Source organism: Budorcas taxicolor, chromosome 11 (assembly GCF_023091745.1).
Source record: "Budorcas taxicolor isolate Tak-1 chromosome 11, Takin1.1, whole genome shotgun sequence".
Classification (NCBI taxonomy): Eukaryota; Metazoa; Chordata; class Mammalia; order Artiodactyla; family Bovidae; genus Budorcas; species Budorcas taxicolor.
This window is the reverse complement of record NC_068920.1, coordinates 40,184,964-40,205,175: the sequence shown is the minus strand read 5'-3', so window position 1 is coordinate 40,205,175 and position 20,212 is coordinate 40,184,964. Positions and strand designations below refer to the sequence as shown.

Here is a 20,212-nt window from a genome sequence, read left to right as displayed (position 1 = left end):
ATATTTTAACTTACCAGCTGTGTAGCCTTTGGCAAATTACTTAGCTATTCTGTGCCCCACGTTCCCCAGCTGTATAAATAAGGAGAATAACAACACCTTCTCATAGAGTCGTTGTGAACGTTAAATGAGATAATCTATATAAGGTGTTTAGAACAGTGCCTGACACACAGTAAGCCCCATGTATCAGTTTTAGCCATTGTTTCTGTTTACATTTTTTCCCCTAATTTATCTATTTTACTTACTTTCTGTTCTGGATGAAAAACAGAACATATGGTCATGGAGACTGGTTAAAAACGTTTGAAACTGTGCCTCTCCTATTTTCCAGACTATGGTCCTAGTCTCACTATCACAAACAGAACAAAGAGATGCTTCCCCACTGTTACATGGCCCTGGGCTCACACCGAAATCCATTAAGGATTTCAAAGGAAACCCACAAGCTTGGGTTTGATCACAGTCCTTTTGTGATTGCACTGTTCCCACCATGCTTGTTTCAAGAGCCTCTCTAGAAGCTCTAGGGAGCATGACTTGTCCCTCTCTGGAAGAGAGTCACCAGTGTTCCTTTCTTCAAGAACAAGGTGACGTTTTGTCCCTTTCTGTCTGAGGCAAGACCTGTGTCCTCCCTCTCCCATTTGTCCTCCATGAAAGGGTCTAAATAACATGTTGTTGCCTTCCATTGGCAGCTACACACGTCAAAGCTTCCACAAGCCAGCTGGTTTGCCAGTGATCCTGGACCCGAGGGCCATCTGATTCCAGACCCCTGTTCTGAAATACTCTTTCTTTAGACTTACTCTTCCTCAGCATCCTTGGATTTCTGCATCCCTTCTCAGTCACTCAGCTGGACCAATTTAGCACCATTAGTCACTCCTCGGAAGGAAGCAAAACTCAATTCCTTTGATCATTTGAGTTGCTTTGCTCGCATCCTAATTTATGTCTCCACTCCTGGAACTAAGGTAGTCATCCTTAACATGGAATGACTTATAATTTGTTATTGAAATGATTCTGCCTAAGGATTAAAAATGAATTTTATGAAATCTTTTTTTTTTTCTAAATGGAAATGCTAAAAGTCCTCTTGGTGGAGAAAACATTAATTTAGTGCTGCCTGACTCAGTCTAGCTAAAGCCATAAAACAGCAACAGTTTGCCAGCGAAGAAATTATCTCTGGGGGCGGGGGAGGGGCAGCAGTGGTGGGTAATAGGTCTGATTCATTCATGCAGTATTTATAGAGCCCCTACTATGTGCAAACTGCTATCAGGCACTGGGAATACCAAACTGAATAAAACATGCATTCTCCCCTCAAAAAAGCAGGGGAGACAAAAAGATGGACAATAGCTAATTACCAGAGGGGAAGTGAACGTTTGTGGAAAGTGGCAGGGGATGGAAGTAGTTCCCGGCCGTGGCACCTGGTTGGGGAGCGGGCAGAGGTGTGGGTCGGGGGACTCGGTATGCGGTCCTGCTCTCTCATCACTGCAGCTAAAACAGCGGCCAGAGGCCCAGGCTTCTAGTAGAGCCTGTGCGAGACTTTCAGTTCAGCTGTCGGATATAAATCGGTTATCTGTGTGGGGCGTAGAAGCCTTAAGGACACCGGGAAAGGACATGTGGATAACGCAATGAAGAGGAACAACCTTAAACTGCTGACAAATAATGGAGAAAAAGATGGAGACCCCCAAACTGCAGCTGGTGGCTCAGCCGGTAAAGTGCCTGTCTACAGTGCGGGAGACCTGGGTCCAATCCCTGGGTCGGGAAGATCCCCTGGAGAAGGGAATGGCAATTCACTCCAGTACTATTGCCTGGAGAATCCCATGGACAGAGGAGCCTGGTGGGCTACAGTCCATGGGGCCGCAAAGAGTCGGACACGACTGAGCGACTTCACTTTCTTTCACTTTCTACGGGACGTGATGTCAGTCAACTGTAAAGAGCCTGAGGCCCTCTGTATTCACTCTTGCACACACAGCACACAGGCCTTCCCCTACACACTTACCAGACTCTGGGTCAGCCTTTCTGGAAGTTACGATGGTGTTAGAGGTGACTGTCCATGCAGGTTTGGGCTAAATGTTCTGCCTGTCTCAGAGCAGAGACAGCCTAAAGCCCACCCAGGCAGCCAGCATCCTCAATAGAGGCCATTGGATCAGGCCAAGTGGTGGTCAGAAGAGCCAGGAACATTTGTCTCTGCCTCCAATCAGCTGTGTCACCTTGGGCAAAGGCACTCACCCCTCTACGCTCAGTGGTCTGATTTGGAAAATGAGGATATTAACAGAGCCTATGTCTGTGTTGACTGCACAGCAGGGTACTTCAAAGCTGGTAGATTTACTTAGCAAAGTAAATTTAAGACTCTTGAGAGTCCCTTGGATAGCAAGAAGATCCAACCAGTCCATCCTAAAGGAAATCAACCCTGAATATTCATTGGAAGGACTGAGGCTGAAGCTGAAACCAATATTTTGGCCACCTGATGCGAAGAACTGACTCATTGGAAAAGACCCTGATGTTGGGAAAGACTGAAGGTGGGAGGAGAAGGGGACGACAGAGGATGAGACAGTTGGATGGCATCATCAACTCAATGGACATGAGTCTGAGTAAATTCCAGGAGATAGTGAGGACATGGAAGCCTTGCGTGCTGTAGTCCATGGGGTTGCAAAGAGTCAGACACGACTGAGCGACTGAACAGAAACAACAAAAGGGAAGGTGACGGTCATAGGTTAAGCCATAAAATTAAGGCAAAAGGCAAGCATTTTAAACACTATTGATAAATTATTCACAATTCTAAAAAGAAGCCCTCTTTTTTTCTGTCTCTTTAAGGTCATTTTCTTTCTACTTCCTTGCTCCTCTGTACCATGCTGTGTGAGCAACCCTTCTGAGGCCTGATCCCACTGCCTCCACTCCTGCCTCTGTCAGCCCCAGGTTACACTGGTCCCTGGCGGTGGCCTCAGACCAGGGACTCAGCTCCACGAGCCAGTGAGGTGGTCTGAGACTTGCCCTTATCTTTCCTTTGCATCATGCTCTGTGAACATTAACTATAAACCAATTTTCTTTCTGGCTCTAGATTAGAAATGATTTGAATTTACTGGATTGCAGGCTCCAAGTGAGAGGACATGAGGCCAGCTGGGATCTGAAAGTCTGACTTAGCCTGGGCCTTCTGTATAGAGAGTGAAATAGGAAGAGTACTGCCCTGGGGCCCTGGTCCTGTCACTGGCAAGTCATTCCTGCTTCCCTCTCAGGGCCTCAGGTTCCCCTCCTGTGAAACACAAGCTGGCAGTGACCCCCTAGATCCTCTAAGTGTGCTCAGTTGCTCAGTAAAGTCCATCTCTTTTGTCTCCCCGTGGACTGTAGACTGCCAGGCTCCTCTGGCCATGGGATTCTCCAGACAAGAATGCTGTAGTGAGTTGCCATTTCCTTCTCCAGGGGATCTTCCTGACCCAGGGATCGAAACTGCATCCCTTGAGCCTCCTGCATTGGCAGGCAGATTCTCTACCACTAGCGCTACCTGGGAATCCCTAGGCCCTCTAGCCAAGACCTCAGTGATTCTATGTAGAGCTGTTTGCTAACATTCAAAACAGCTGTACAAGATGTTCAACTGTGTTCTTGTTAAAATCCTGGCAGTCAAACCAGCAGCTTGAAGGATAGCATCTTTCATGGTCCTGCTTTTAAAGTGTTCTGACTGGGACTTCCCTGGTGGTCCAGTGATTAAGAATCCACCTACCAATGCAGGGGACCTGGGTTCAAGTCCTAGTCCAGGAAGATCCCACATGCTGAGGGAAACTAAGCTCCTGTGCCATAACTCCTGAGCCTTTGCTCCAGAGCCCAGGGCTGCAACTACTGAAGCTGAGTACCCTAGAGCCCGTGCTGCACAAGAGAAGCCACCACAATGAGAACCCCGCACACCGTGACTAGAGATAGTTCCCACTTACTGCAACTAGAGAAAGCCCGCATGCAGCAATGAAGACCCAGCACGGCTGAAAATAAGAAATAAATAAAATTAAAAAATAAAGTATCCTGAAATGACTGGGGGGAATGGGTCACAGGCTTGACTTCAGCAGACCTGATTTATTTCACACACTCTACGGCATCTGCACGCATCACACACATGGCTCTCCTGGGAGGGGGTCAGGGGATGGGAGAGCATATGCTCGGAATTCCTGTATGTGGACCAGACTTTCAAGGAAATCACATTCCACAAACATCTCCCTTATTATTACTTCTTTCATCAGCCCATCTTGGTAGTTGGATACCTCCTGCTTCTCAGTAGTTGAAACCAACAGCTATTTTAAAGGCTCTGAGAAGCTGAATGACTAGATAGTGATTACAAAGAAACTCCCCAAAGACATTGCTGTTGAAAGTGCTGTAATCTAACTTTAAGGCCTCACATGGGACAGCCAGTAATTCTCATGCAGGGAGTAATTATTCATCACATCAGCCTCATATCAATCTGAAGACCCAGTAAGATGATCAGCTTTTCCTGAATTGCCTGGGAATTTCTTGGTTTTAGCATCACAAGTTCCCAGGAATCCCCTAAGTCTGAGGGCATCAGGACAGTGGGTCACCCTCATACTCAGGATCCTTAAATTTCAGTGTATGCAACAATCAATTTTTTAAAAGTGAAAGTGAAAGTCAAGTCAGTCATGTCCGACTCTTTGAAACCCCAGGACTGTAGCCCTCTTTGGCTCCTCTGTCCATGGGATTCTCCAGGCAAGAATACCAGAGTAGGTAACCATTCCCTTCTCCAGGGGATCTTCCTGACCCACGGATCAAACTCTAGTCTCTGGCATTGCAGGCAGACTCTTCACCATCTGAGCCACCATGAAAACCCATATGTGTTATTAAAACTTGAACTTTCTGGGGTGAGAGATACTAATGCCAAATGTTTTCTTTATCTAAGAAATACTGATAAGAACTTATAAATTTATCATCCCTGGCATTTGGCTACCAATGGTTCTTGAACTCATCTGCACATCAGAATCATCTGGGGAAATTTTTTTAAAATAGTGATGCTTGATTTGATCTAAATCAATTAAATTAGAATTCTGGGGTGTGCACTCAGCCCCATTTCACACTGTGGGAACCACCAGTACAGAGAGCAGACACAATGACTATTATTTACTTTCAGATCTTCGGTGCTTAAAAGCTCAGCCGCCACTGGTTGTGGCCCACCCACTTTCCACCATTTCTCCTCTTGCTATAATATAGGAAAACTACTTTGGAGTACAAGGTGGCACCATCAGCTGAAACTGAGGACAGTATCACTTCTAGGTATAAAAACAAGCTTTTGGATAAGCATGTAAGAAATACGTACAAGAATGTTAACTGCAGCTTGGATTGCAACGGCAAGAAACTGGAAACCCTCTAAACGGCCATCAGCAGGAAAGTGGATGAATACCTAGCGGTATAAATGAATACTGCACCATAGTGAAAATGAGAGCATCCACGCTACAGGTACCAACATCAGAACAAAACGACCACAGACATTTTTCTAAAGTTAGAGGCTAATGTGACTGGCTTCCTTGGGGGTCTTAGAGGCGTCACTTTGCAGATAGATTGTTTTGTAGCCAAGGATTCCTGGGTATACCGTGGCAGCAGTAAAACAAGGCTGCACAGTCTAGAAGCCTTGTGCCAGCTGGGAGAGCTCATTTTGCCTGTTTCGCAACCTTAAAATATCTGCATTGCAACCCAGAAGCTAGGACTGACATTTTAGTGCCAGTTCCGGAATTGCTTTTGAACAGGTACAAAGTCTGATGCTGCGTTTTCATTCATCATCCCTCTGGCTGTCTACAGACAGAGATAAATTCATTAGAAATGCAGCTGGTGGACTTCCCTGGTGGCTCAGTGGTAAAGAATCTGCCTGCCAGTGCAGGAGACACATGGGTTCAATCCCTGGTCCTGGAAGATCCCACATGTTGAGAAGCAACTAAGCCTGTGTGCCACAACTATTGAGTGTGTGCTCCAGAGCCCGGGACTCGCAACTACTGAGCCCACGTGCTGCAGCTACTGAAACCCTTGCACCCTAGAGCCTGTTATCTGCAAGAAGAGAAGCCACTGAAATGAGAAGCCCTCCCACTGCAACTGGAGAGTAGCCTTGCTTCACCACAACTACAAAAAAGCCCGCAGAGCAACAAAGAACCAGCACAGCCAAAAATAAATATATAAATTCACATTTTAAAAAAATTATGAGGAAAAAAAAAAAAGAAATGCAGATGTTACAAAGAACCCAGGATTTTAGGATGGTTCATCTTGTTTGACTTTTCTAAGCGGCATTTTCAAATGTTTATTTCCAGAAAGGGCCACAGAGCTCACCTGGTCCTAGTTTGGCCACAGCATAGAGGAGGTCATAGTTAAGGACTGGTGTGGCATCACTGATGGGCTGCCAGCCGACGGGCGGAGAGGCAGGGGGTGAGATGAGGAACTGTTTGGCAGGCTGTGGTGGAGCCAAATGCAGTTTGTCTCCGTCTGTCTCTGGAGTCTGAACCTTTCAAGCACAGGAGAAATGAAGGCACATTATTCATTTTGGCCTCGGATATGCCATGCTGTTCCACTGAGATGCAGAGCCTGACCTTTAGCCTGTGACAAATGAACCAATGAACTAGGCTGCAATAATAATGAATACTGACCACACACCACGGGCTCAGTTATCTTACTTGATTCTTCAAACAGTGGGTGTCAGCCTTTAGCTGCATAAGAATGACCTGGGAAGCTTACTAAGACAGTGCTGACCCCGACTCCTGAGTTTCTGAGTCAGTTGATGGGGTCAGGGCTAACAGATTCCCAGGAGATGCTGATGCTGCTGGCTTCCAGACCTTTCCTTTCCTTCCCTTCTTTCTTTCCCTCTGTGACCCTCCCCTCCTTCCCATCCTTCCTTCATAGCCTCTTTCCTTCCTTCCTTCCATCTATTTCTCTCCCTTCCTCTCTCTTTCTCTTTTAACTGAGGTGATATTCACATAACTTGAAATTAAGCCATTTTAAACTGAACAATTTCGGTAGCATTTAGTCTATGCTCAGTGTTGCGGAACCACCACTCCTATCGAGATTCAAAGTATTTTTATCACTGCAGAGGAAACCCTGGATCCATTCAACAGCTACTACCATTGCTGTCTCCAGTAGCTGTGATGAGCCCATTCTTATTACAAGTATTAGCTGGTCTTTATTGGGCATTTATTCACCAAATGCTAAGCACTTTAACACGTAATAAGTCATTTAATCCTCATGATAGTGTAAGAAGTATGTCATCATCCCCATTTTACAGATGGGGAAACTGAGGCCCAGTGAGGTTATATGACTTGCCTAGATTAGAATCAAGGCTGTCGTGGGCACTCAGAGCCTGTTTTCTAAACCACTATGCTGTCCCAGCCTGGGAATCATGATATAAATTTATTTTTTAGTGAAATTAATCATAGACTACAAAGTAATCTGAAAGTAGCAAGGGCCTCGTTTACATTTTGAACAGGTAAGAAGACAATGTAGGGCACATGGATTAACTCTGGAAAAGAATGATCGTACCTGGGCAAAGTAGAGTTTTAACTTTTTCCCTCTGAACTGGGTTTCATGAAGCTCTATCCTGGCTCGCGCTGCAGATTTGGGATTGCTGAAGTTTATTCGGACACGTCTGAAACTCTTAAACAGCTGGAACGTCACACAGTCATCGTAAGTCCGGAACAGACCCTCAAATTTCTCCTGATAAAAACAAACACAGAGAGAAATCCACTGATCATATATCTGTTATGATGCCAGATCTGACAAAAGCAAATGAGCAAGTAAATAAATAGGCTCTTCCTAACATAAAATTCAAACAGAACACTGTAACATATTTTTTTCACCCGTTGATCTGTTACCAGGTATTAAACATGCCTGTGGATTCTGTCATAGGGTTCATAATCTGCGTCCACGGATTCATAGGAAATAAGTGAATGGAGTTGGAAATGCATGACAAACTGACAATTATGTTGAGCGTTTCAACACAGATGTGTTTGTTTCTGGGACGGGTATCATAACCGTCAAAGCTTCTCAAAGGAGTCCACTATCTTCAAAATATTTCATCTACTGAGTGAAGCATGTGGTCGACATTGCTAGTGATCATCAAGCTTGAGGACACTGTTCTTGCCTAAAAATATAAGAGCTCACATGACCCCAAACACTTCTACTAGCCAGGCAGCGCCATGTGGTTAGTTCTGGCCAATAAAATGGGTACAGAAGGCAGGAAAGCCCTTTAGAAAATTTTCAGCCTCTTTCCCTGAAGATGCCATGTGCTCCAGACGGTAGGAGAGTCAGAATAGGATTCTCCTCAGCCTGGGTTCCTGAGTGGCTCTGCGGAGCAGAAATACCTTCTTCCCAAATCCCACCCCACATAGCTGACTTTGCCTCGACAAAGGAAAAGAACTCTCTATTGTATTAAACTGAGATTTGTGAATTAGTTTATTCCTGCAGCACCACCAAGCCTATCACAAAGCAATAATTTAAAATTTTGGGTTTGATACAAACTTCAGTTCAACTGAACAAATATCTATTCAGTGCTTACTTTGTACAAAGGATAGTCTCTGTGTTTTAGGAGGATACAGAAGTGAGACTCATTTTGTTCCAACTCTCAATGATCTAATAATCTTAGGTGACAGGCAGGCAGACACAAAGGAGAGAACACCCATAAGACTGGTAAAAGACATAAAAGGAAACCTAAAAAAAAAAAATGAACACCATCTATCTGGTTCCTCTTAGCTTCAAAAAAAAGATTATTATGAGAAACAAAAACAGTGCATGTTAAGATACTCTGTGTTCTTTATGGAGAAATAGCCACTAAGGAAATAACTTCTATTTTAAAAAACGGTCGGTTCTTTCATTTCTACAGTAAAAGATATTTTGTCATAAGGGTGAGTTCAAGTAGGAATGAAGATGCATGAAAGATTAATATGGCAAGATTCACTGCACTTGGATTTGTAAGGGACCTAAGAGATAATTAACTCAGCCTTTCCCTTCTCAACTCCATCATTTTACAAATCAGGACCCTGAGGTGTGAAGAGATGAGGACCTGCCCACGGTCACACAGACTGTTGCTGGCAGAGCTGGAACCAGAATACAGAGATGCTTTCAATTACATCAGTGATTACCCTGCTAGATTGAGAGGAAGAGGTTCCTGCATTAATGAAAGCAAGAGATGGACAGCAATAAGCTATCCCAGGCTCTTGTGTGACTGCATCTAAGAGAATCGACAAGGTGATGTAGGGTGAGAGAACCACTGCCCTCTGAGGCTGCATGGGAAGAGGTCAGATGTCCGGCAAGGACTTCCTGCCTCTTGCACAACCAAGTGCACTGGTCAAGACCAAGGCTTGTGATCCTTCCAAAGGCTGTTGCCCATTTCTGAGATTCTCCACTGTGTTGCCGACCACGCATGCGTTTGTGCTAAGTTGCTTCCGTTGTCTCACTCTTTGTGACCCTGTAGACTGTAGCTCACCAGGCTCCTCTGTGCATGGAGTTTCCAGGCAAGAACACTAGAGTGGGTTGCCATGCTCTGCTCCTGGGGATCTTCCCAACCCAGGGATTGAACCTGTGTCTCCTGTGACTCCTGCATTGCAGGTGGATTCTTTATCACTGAGTTGTGGGGGAAGCCCACGGCCCAGCACAGTTCCTCCCATTTTGACTCATGTCTACATAGTTGTCCTCTTTTTTTGTATGCATGTATTAGCTTTTGCTGTTTGTTTGTTTAGATATAAGGATGTTTATTGAAATGCAGCCATGGCAATTTTTTTAAAAAAAGAATGGGGAAACTTTAAAGCATTTTTTTTCACATTCTTTAAATTGAATAAAAGAGTTTTTACATTCTATCGTGCTTTACAATTTTCAAAAGTTTCACACACATGATTTCATGTAACCCCATTATACCCCTTTGCAAAACAACTTTTTTTTTTCTCCAGTCTCATGACATTTGTGGAGATATCTGAGGGGTTCTCTCTTCCCTTTTCAGGCTCTGTTCTTACTCCTCTTTGCAAGAACAAAACAGAAATCTTTCCTTGTTTGTTCCTTAGGTAGTTTTTGTTCTCCATTCTCAACCCTTGGGATGAGCCAACTCCCAGGCTGGGGGGCCTCAGTCACGAGTCCCAGGGGGCTTTCTTTTGATTTATTTATTTATAAAGTCTTTAAAAATTTCATTGACTTATTTATTGACTGTGCTGTATCTTCATTGCTGGGCCGGCTTTTCTCTAGCTGCAGCGAGCAGGGGCTACTCTATAATTGAAGTGCTCAGTGCTTCTTATTGCAGTGGCCTCTCTTGTTGGTGAGCACGGGCTTGGCTCAGTCAGCTTCGGTTTCCGGGCTCTAGAGCACATGATCAATAGTTGTGGTGTATGGGTTTAGCTGCTTAGCAGGGTGTGGGATGTTCCTGGACCAGGCATCGAACCAGTGTCTCCTACATTGGCGGGCGGATTCTTCACCACAGAACCAGCAGGGAAGCCTCCCCAGGGGGCTTTTTAAGGCATTCCCTTCTCCACCCCCCAACTACTGTGTTTTCCTGAACAAGTATCCTGGTGAATAAAATGCTTTCTGGTTCCTTGCAAGAGGAAATAGTCTCACCAGGCAAAATCCAAGATGGCAGTTTGATTAATTTGAGACTTTTCAGAAATGGAAGGAATTAAATTGACAGCTCTTATCTCTATCTTTTAGGACAAAATCTGTAGGGCTTCTTTGTGGCTCTACGTTTTTCCACTCCAGTCTAGGGGTTTCCTTCCTATCCTGCCTCTACCCTCACCCCCACGCCAGGACCTCAGCATAGGTGTTAAGATCAGCCTTGGCGGGAGAGGTGTTTTTCCCTGGAGTCTAATTCTTTGCTTTTTGTTTTATACTTCTTTCTGCTTCACACCTCACCTGTTTGGCCTCAAGAGCCTGAATTAGGAGGAAGGAATGGAGGAGGCCAGGCTTCAGGCTTAGGGCAGGGGTGACATGAATATCAGATGTCAGTGGTGGCTATAATCGTTTTCTCCACTACTTCTCCAAGAGGGCTCCAGGCAGCAAGCTGGAGAGGGGAGGTGACAGAAGGCTCTTTGTTATGTCTTGTTTTGGGCTTAGAACAAAAACAAAAGGAAGTCTTCCACCAGGCCTGGGGCATGTCCCAGAGCTCAGAGACCAGGGTTTTCACTGGCCCATCTGGAGCCCACTTCTACAATGATAATAATAATAAGCAACTAACATTCACTTGGCTTGTCCACTCTGCATAGGTCTTTTGAGAACTTGCGATGTAGAGGGTGACAATTGGCCGAGTGTTGGGAATCTGCTGGTCATCTCTATTTTTTTCCACTAGTGACATGATAAGCATTTCATTTGCTAAGGCAGCAGGATGCCACACCAAACTGCTGAGAGGCAGATCCAACTCAGTGAAGGTGCCAGGTGTATCCTTAGGCAAAGCGGTGACTTGATCAGAGCAAGTCCCGGGGGTCCTGCACCTGCTTTTATGGCAAATTGTCTATGGCTTTGAGGCCCAGGTTCCCATCAGGGACATGGTAATATTTTTCTGTCCTCTGGCTGCCAGTTTCTTCCAGCCTGGTACCCCACAAACCCAATAAATTCATTTCCTCAACAGTTAATCTCGTTTTAGCCACTGGTTTGCATAAAGCTCTATAGCAGTGATCCCAAACTCTAGTTTCTGGACTTCTTCACACACATAAATAAATGATAGAGGATCCTAAAGAACTGTGGTTTTATTTTTCAGTTTATTTTATTGAAGTATACTTGATTTACAGTAGTGTGTTAATTTTTGCTGTGTAGCAAAAGTGATTCAGTTATACATATCTATATCTATTCTTTATATACATTCTTCTTCATATTCTTTTCCATTACGGTTTATTTAGGACATTGAATACAGTTTCCTGTGCTGTACAATAGGACCTGGTTTTGTATCCATCCTGTGTATAAGAGTTTCTTGTTTATGCTCAGTCTTTCCATCATGTCCGACTCTTTGAGACCCTATGGCAGCCCAGCAGGCTCCTCTGTCCATGGAACTTTTCAGGAAAGAATCCTGGGGTGGGTTGCCGTTTCCTCCTCCAGGGGATCCTCCCAACCCAGAGATTGAACCTGCGTCTCCTGGGGCTTTTGCATTGCAGGTAGAGTCTTTACCCACTGCGCCACTGGGGAAGCCCATACAATAGTTTGCAACCTGTTAATCCTAAACTCCCAATCCGTCCCTCCCTAGTGCAGCTTGCTGCTGCTGCTGCTGCTAAGTCGCTTCAGTCGTGTCCGACTCTGTGCGACCCCAGAGACGGCAGCCCACCAGGCTCTCCCGTCCCTGGGATTCTCCAGGCAAGAACAGCTTAGAGCATCCTAAAACATTTACCCAAGTCACCCATTGTATGTTCATACACCACAGAATGACTTTAAATGGACATCCCATTTCATTATTCAGATTATTGAAAAGGCATGTGCTTAAGAATAAAGACTGATAAAAATTAACAACTTTTATGGCTTCATCAAGGACATTCTGAAGTAAAATTGGTACTTTTATTTATTGCACTCCTTTTCCTTTTTTAAATAAAAACTTTTAGTGTATAGTTGTGAAGAATACAAATACTAATAGTATCGTTCAATGCCACTGCATTGATTCATACCAAAGCACCAGCAGTTTTATCCACATTTGCTTTTGCACCATGGATGTAAGTGTCAACATGGCTGAAGAAGCAAATGATGTCTTAGTATTATTATTATTATTAAAATATCCATAGTTTTGATCTAATGGGATATGGTCTTGGGAACTCCCAGGAGTCCGTAGACCACCCTTTGAGAGCTGCTATACAATAGGACCTCAGCAAAGGTAAGACAAGGGGTCTAGTGAGACTCTTAAGGGTACAACATGATGGAGGTCAAAGAATGGTCTGCCTCCATTTGAGTGATGCCCCAGTGATACGTGCTGTCAAGAGTAATCTAGGATTTGGTACGGGGAGGATGCTGAGAAGTTACTTTAGAACACAAATTGTACTCTCAGGAAAATTAATAAGGAGCTCTAGAGAAGAAAGTGAGAGAGGCTAGGAGAAGGAGTTTGTAGGAAAAGAAGGACCAGGAATGAACAGTGGAGCTGGAGGAGACATGAACATAGGGGAGGTTGCTGTGTCAACGGAGGATACTCTGACTAATGTACACCCTTAGCAGGGTAGACGAGATAACCAACAAGGAAGGGTGCAATAGCTGGTAGGACCATGCAGGACTGGGGTGCTTGGGGTCCAAAGAATAATTTGGTATTTTTACCCTCATCAATTTTTATCAGCTTCATTCTTTACATAGCAAGAACAAGGTACATATAAAGACATTCCAGGCAGTATGCCTGAAAGTTGTGAAAGTAACTGCTTATACAGAATGTAGATCCAAGGCAAACTCAGGTCTTATTTGAAATCAAATAATTCTATGGTTTCAAATATGAACACTTTAGAATTTAAAATTTTCTACCTTTAAATATGATTGCTTTTCTTGAGTGGTCTGGACAGTGCTGAGACAGGTGTAGATGAGTTGCTACCACTGGAACCATTTATTGCTTTGCCCAGAGAATTTCACTGCAATTTTCCTTTAATCTTCTTATTTCATCTGTTATAATTACTCCTTTATTTATTAAGTGTGCCCTACATTATAAAAGATTCTAACATGGCTTATAAAGACATGGGAGAATGAAATAAAATAAAATGGAAATTGAATAGAGAAAAAGAAGAAAACAAGAGTAGAAAGATAAAGCCAAAAAAGAGGACTCTTCAGAAAAAGTGAAAAGCTTCTCATCTAGTCTTGATTATCTGCCATGGGTGGGCCAACATTTTGCCTCTGATTTTTCTCAAAGTTGACATGATATGCTCATCCTCATCAGTTTCGCAATTCTCAGGGCCAATAAGGCAAAGTTGAGGCTGGCCCGAAAACCAGGCAGAAAGATCTGCCCCTGGTCCTCATACAGAAGCTCTGGTGATATGAGAATAAATACATGATATCTGCTGCCCTTAGATATTATAGAACACAGACCAAGTAGCAGGTGATCTGGTAATAGTTTCCAATCAAAATGGAAGCAACAATTATTTTTTAAATCAACAGCCTTTAACAAAGTCCCCAAGACTTAGGAAATGATCAATAGATTTTACTTAATTGGTTGATACAAAATCCCAAGGTATTTTATAAACTAGTAGAACGCTGAAATATTACTTTCAGTTTAATTCTAAACCAGACAGCCTGTAGATAAACAATATAATCTAATCTATCATCTCATTAAATCCTCAATAACGGCCCCTTTGAGAGAGAGTTGGGATTACTATTATCCTGAGTAACACATGAAAGCCAAAGAACCGAATGACCTTCGCACAATCACCTAACTGGCTAGCAAAAAACAGAGCTAGTTGCTCGAGCTATTCATACTACAGCTGTATCATGGATGATATGCAAACAAGTGAGGAGTCTGAAAACCCAGAATGAGAAAACCAGCTTTCCTCGTCCATCCAGAAGAGCAGTCTTGACCTTGAAAACGTGGCTGCCAGAGAAATCCAGTGGTGCCTCTATCTGCGTTCCAAACGATGCTTTTTATACCTTTATATAATTTTTCAATTTTCTCACTTATGATCCCTTTGGGTATAAATTATCTTAATAAGAATTCAACTTCCCTTAAAACCACAAGGCTCTCATCTGTCAGGTAATACCTCCCAGAAATTGCCAAAGAGTGAAATAATTCATTTAGGTTTATCACCTCTCAGTGGATGTCCCAGATGAGCCCTGTGCAAATCCCATGTTTAAGGATCATACTAGATTTTATAGGCTGCTCAGGAAGGCCTCCTGTCAAAAGAACTGTTACTGTGAATCTTCTGTAATGCAGACTCCTTATGTGAGAGGCATAACCAAACCTGTGCGGAGGGATTGTTTTTCATCTGGATTTTAACCTGTCAGGATTCCTTAGGTCAGGCAGGCTTGTGTTAAATCATGCTTTGCTCCCTTTGTGATTCTGATATTACCAAAAAAAAAAAAAAAAAATCACTGCAAAAGGAGGCTCTCAACCCTTCCTTGCTGATAAAAGAAGTGGACAGACCTCATGTCACATAGAGGCTCAAAAATAGATAGTTCACAAAGCCTTGATGCCTTTCCAATGGAGTCCTTGTGAGAAACAAAGACCTAAAACTCAGATCCAAACTCCAAAAGGAGCTGCTCTGTCCTAAAACCTCATGGATTCATCACCTCTTTCAGCAGAATGCTTTCTGTGGCCTGTGTTGGCTCTGTTCTTTCATTCCCAACAGCGACTCTAAAGTTCACAGAGACTGGATAACACTGCCATGTGAGCATCCATTTTTACTCCTCTTTTTGTTTTTTAATTTCAAATGTGAGAGCAAGGAGATCAAGCCAGTCAGTCCTAAAAGAAATCAACCTTGAATATTCATTGGAAGGACTGATGCTGAAGCTGAAGCTCCAATACTTTGGCCACCTGATACGAAGAGCTGACTCATTGGAAAAAAGACCCTGATGCTGGGAAAGATGGAAGGCGGGAGGAGAAGAGGGTGACAGAGGATGAGACGGTTGGATGGCATCACTGACTCAATGGACATGAGTTTGAGCAAACTCCAGGAGATAGTGAAGTACAGGGAAGCATGGCATGTTGCAATCCATGGGGTTGCAAGGAGTTGAAAATGACTGAGAAACTGAACAACAACCACTTTTTAAAAAAATTCTGAGGCCACGCCACATGGCACATGGGACCTGTTCCCTGACCAGGGATCAAACCCACATCCCTTGCACTGGAGGCCCAGAGTCTTAACTACTGGACCACCAGAGAAGTCCCCATTTGTACTCTTCTTTAGTTAAGAAAGTCTCTGTGTCTCTGCTTCCAAGCTGCCATCTATGCATTTAGAACCAGAAAAACAAAGCTCCCCAAATGCCTCCAAAACTAAGAAACTGTACAAGGGCTAGATACTGGAATGACCTTGGAACAGGGGTGAGTCTAAGTATTGTGCAGCCTGAAGTTTATACAACTTGGGAAGCCCTCTTGAAGCAAAATAATGCAAAATTAGGCACCAACTTGGAATTTGTTTTTTAGGATGAGAGCAAAAAAATTCATAAGCAGTATGAATAAGCAGTATGAAAGTTTTGCAAACTTTACAAACTATAGATAACCATGGGAACAGGTTACAAGGCCCTATCAGGGACCTGGTAGAGACCCATGCAAATGAGGGCCCTAAAGCTGCAACTTCATTCATTTTCCAGGAAGTAGGACCAAGAGAACGACAAGTCTCCTGGGTCATCACCAAGTAGTCAGGAGTCTAAGTTTGCAGAACAGCTAAAACAAGTATAATGCTTATGTAACTCTGGGCTGATGACGTTCATTTCCCTAAATGTTTGAATCACCAGGATGAGAGCCAAGAAAATCGAATCTGCAAAGTTTTAGCCCATGTCTCATATTATAGATGACTGCTTTCCTGCTGCACTCGAATTCATTTTGTATATACCCAAGATGGAGACCTGAGGAGGAGGAACAAGGAAAGGGGTTGCTTAGACCCTGTCCTGCAGCTGCTCAGTAAGTGGTGGTAAGTGGGTTTCCCTGATGGCTCAGATGGTAAAGAATCTGCCTGCAATGCAGGAGACCAGGGTTTGATCCCTGTGTTGGGACAATCCCCTGGAGAAGGGAATGGTTACCCACAAGAGAATGGCTACCCACTCTAGTATTCTGGCCTGGAGAAGTCCATGGACAGAGGAGCTCGGCAGGCTACAGTCCATGGGATTTCAAAGAGTTGGCCACGACTGAGTGACTAACACACATAAGTTCTAGATGGGGGTACCAAGAGAGGAGCCTATAGCTGGCATTGTCTGCATGCTTGGGACCCTTGAACAGCGACTGGCCCACACCAGCTGGGTGAGTAAGACCCTCCCAGCACCTGATTGCAGGGCTTGTTCTAGTGGGTCTCACTGTCCCACCAGTGAGACCAGGGGGTTATGGAGTCTTGCTGTGCCAAGCAAGATACCATTTGTGGATGTCTGCATGCTTCCTTCCAGCCCCAGGACCTGGGTAAGCCCTTCAGGGGGTCTCTGAACCCTAGCTATAGCTGTAGGGACTAGCAGGGAGGACCACCCTCACATGTACTAGGGATGGCGAGGGAGTGGGCCAGGCAAACTAGACCTCTGAGAGTCTGGTTAGGAGCACAGATGTCTGTTACACGCCCCAAAGTTGTTCATCTCTATTTGGTTATAAACAGGAAGGAAGCACGTAACAGTCTTTTTACAGACGCTACACTGCAGTTTACAATTTCTGTGGCTGCCTTAGTTCGGGGCATTTGCTGAGAGCTAACAACTGCTACTTCCCTGGTGGCTCAGACAGTAAAGCATCTGCCTACAATGCGGGAGACCCGGGTTTGATCCCTGGGTTGGGAAGATCCCCTGAGAGAAGGAAATAGCAACCCACGCCAGTACTCTTGCCTGGAAAATCCCATGGACGGAGGATTCTGGTACGCTACCGTCCATGGCGTCGCAAAGAGTCGGACACGACTGAGCAACTTCACTTTCTTTTCTTTCACTTTCAACGACTGCTACATCCTTCTCTGGGCCAGTAACTCCTCTGATCTGTAATCTGCGGTAACGCACACGGCTGTCCTCAGCTCGGATTAGATACAGCCTTTAATTGCGCATGCGTCATTGATAAACGGCACCACCCCCTTTACATTTTACCCAGTCATGTAGGGCTTCCCTGGTGGCTCAGACAGTAAAGAATCTGCCTGCAATGCAGGAGATCACGTTTGATCCCTGGGTCGGAAAGATGCCCTGGAGGACGGAATGGCAACCCACTCTAGTATTCTTGCCTGGAGACTCCCACGGACAGAGGAGCCTGGCAGGCTACATTCCATAAGATCACAAAAAGTCGGACACGACTGAGCGACTAACACAACGACAATCATTTAGGAGGACAGAAATTGTATTTCAATTAATGTTAGAAACTGACAAAGAGAGGCAATATAAAGCCATGTTACTAGAATAGACTCTAGACCCACCCATACTCCCTAGTTCAAATCCCAAGTCTAGGATTTGTGCAACCTTAAGCAATTTATTTACCCAACACTTCAATTTTTTTATCTGCAAAATGGGATAACAGCAGAATCTACCTTATAGGGCTGCTTTATGCATGAAGTACATTAATATATTTAAATCACTGAGGATGATAAATTTATTCAAGTTATTATGAAGATAAACAATGCTTTGTTTATATGTTTATATTTGGCCCCCTGGCTCTAGCTGTACAAATATCCTTATATCTAAATCCAAGTATGTAAATATACCTATGCCTACATCTATCTATATTTATACCTATACTTGTGCCTGTAACTAATCCTTAAAAGATTAAGAGCAATTATAGGAATGCCCAGAGTGATATCTCATATAAAATTAAGTCTAATTATACTAACATGATTTTATTGATGCTATTATCTACTTAAAATGTAAACCCCAATTAACCATCAAGATTTCTTTCTTGGCTGCTAAGCTTTAAAGGTTTCCTTAAAAAAAAAAAAAAAAAAAACCAGCATGCTAAATTAAATAATTCTAAGGAGGAAATCAACTGAGTAATTGCTTTCAATCTTTCCCTTTGGGGATCCCGCACCATCCACAGGGGCTGGGGCTCAGAGAGGGAGCAGTAAATCCCAGAGATGCCAGCCCCTACTGGAAATGTCTAAAGCTCAGATGAATAGGAAATTTGTTAAGCTATTCCCATCTCTCTCTTTTCACCTGTCCCAATGTGCTTCAACTTCCTTTTAGACAAACCCATCTCCAGACCCTAATTCCTATGTTCAACTCTTTTTTGCACATTTCCTTTGGGATATTCAATAGATGCAAAAGGTCATGACTCTAAAGCTACATCTTTGAAGAGGAGGGGGGACCTAGAAATCGGCTTCTCCTCTCTCTCAACAAACAGCCCACATCCACTCAGCTGCTCAAGCCAGGACGCTGAATGTCATCCTGGTCTCCCCCCTCTCCCTTACCGCACCAGTCAGCAGCCTGTGTTCTCACAACCTTCCAGCATCTACTCTTCATCCTCATCAACTCCCTGGCTCACCACAGCTCTCCTGTTAGTTGATAGTTTCAGGCTGGTCACCTTTGAATAGGTTTCCTCGATGGCTCAGTGGGTAAAGAAACTGCCTGCAATGCAAGAGATACCAAAGACGCAGGTTCGATCCCTGGGATGAGAAGATCCCCTGGAGAAGGAAATGGCAACCCACTCCAGCATTCTTGTCTGAAAAATCCCATGGAGCGAGGAGGCTGGTGGGTTACAGTCCCAAGGGTCACATAGAGTCAGACACGACTGGGCAACTAAGCACGCACGCACACACTCCTTGGAATCAATCTTGAAAGTCTACTGTAAGACAGATCTTTCTGAAAGAAAAAATTCTGATGATACAGCTCTTCCATGAAATCCTTCAGTGGCTTCACATAGCTTCTAGAACACAGCATGGCTTAGCATGAAGAGCTCTTTATAAAATAGCTATCACCCACACATCTCACATTCTACCCTTTCCCTAATCTGTCCCTTATACTCCAGCCAAACTTCCACTTACAGGTTCCCAAAGGCAGGCTGTTCTGAATTTCCAAGTTGTCTCTTACTTGCTCTCCCTTCTTCCTGTGACACCATTTTCCATCAGATAACTTCTCTCTTTTTCGCCTTTATTATTTTTCCAGTTGTATAGAGATATAGTTGACATATCATGTAAGTTTAAGGTGGGGTTTCCTTGCTGGCTCGGTGGTAAAGAATCAGGATAGCAATGCAGGACATGGGTTCAGAGCCTGAAGAGCTATAGGGTCTATAGGGTCGCAAGGAATCAGACAGTGATCAGAAGTGATTTAGCGTGCATGCATGCATAAGTTTAAGGTATACAATATATGATCTGATAGATGTATATATTGGAAATGATTGCCATCCATCACCTCACATAGTTATACATTTTTTTTCTTGTGATGAGAACTTTTAAGATCTATTCTCTTGGCAATTTTCAAATACACAATGCACTGTTGATGGCTACAGTTATCGTGCTGTATATTGCATCCCCACCAGATAACTTCAAACTGTCTCTCAAACCCCCCAGCGTGGGTCTCATGTGAGAAATCCCTCCTGAATTCTACTGAAGTTTACACAGCCTCCCACGGTGCTCCACAACAGTTATCTAGTCAGTGAGGGGAGGTGCTCTCTCATGAACTAGACTATAAGAGCTTCAAGGATAGGAATGGTTCATGCTTAGTTCTGTGTTCTTTGCTCATATATTCATTATTGAGTGCC

At 43.9% G+C, this 20,212-nt stretch overlaps 1 protein-coding gene across 1 annotated transcript in view; it reads right to left on the bottom strand.

Moving 5' to 3' along the window:
* RCAN2 (regulator of calcineurin 2) overlaps window positions 1-20,212 on the bottom strand; it is a 274,691-nt gene that overhangs the window by 14,858 nt on the left and 239,621 nt on the right. The window contains exons 3-4 of the mRNA XM_052648849.1: window positions 7,483-7,656; window positions 6,283-6,454 (exon numbers count right to left, since the gene is read on the bottom strand). Of these exons, the coding sequence (XP_052504809.1) occupies window positions 6,283-6,454; window positions 7,483-7,656 (346 nt within the window). The remainder of the gene's footprint in view (window positions 1-6,282; window positions 6,455-7,482; window positions 7,657-20,212) is intronic.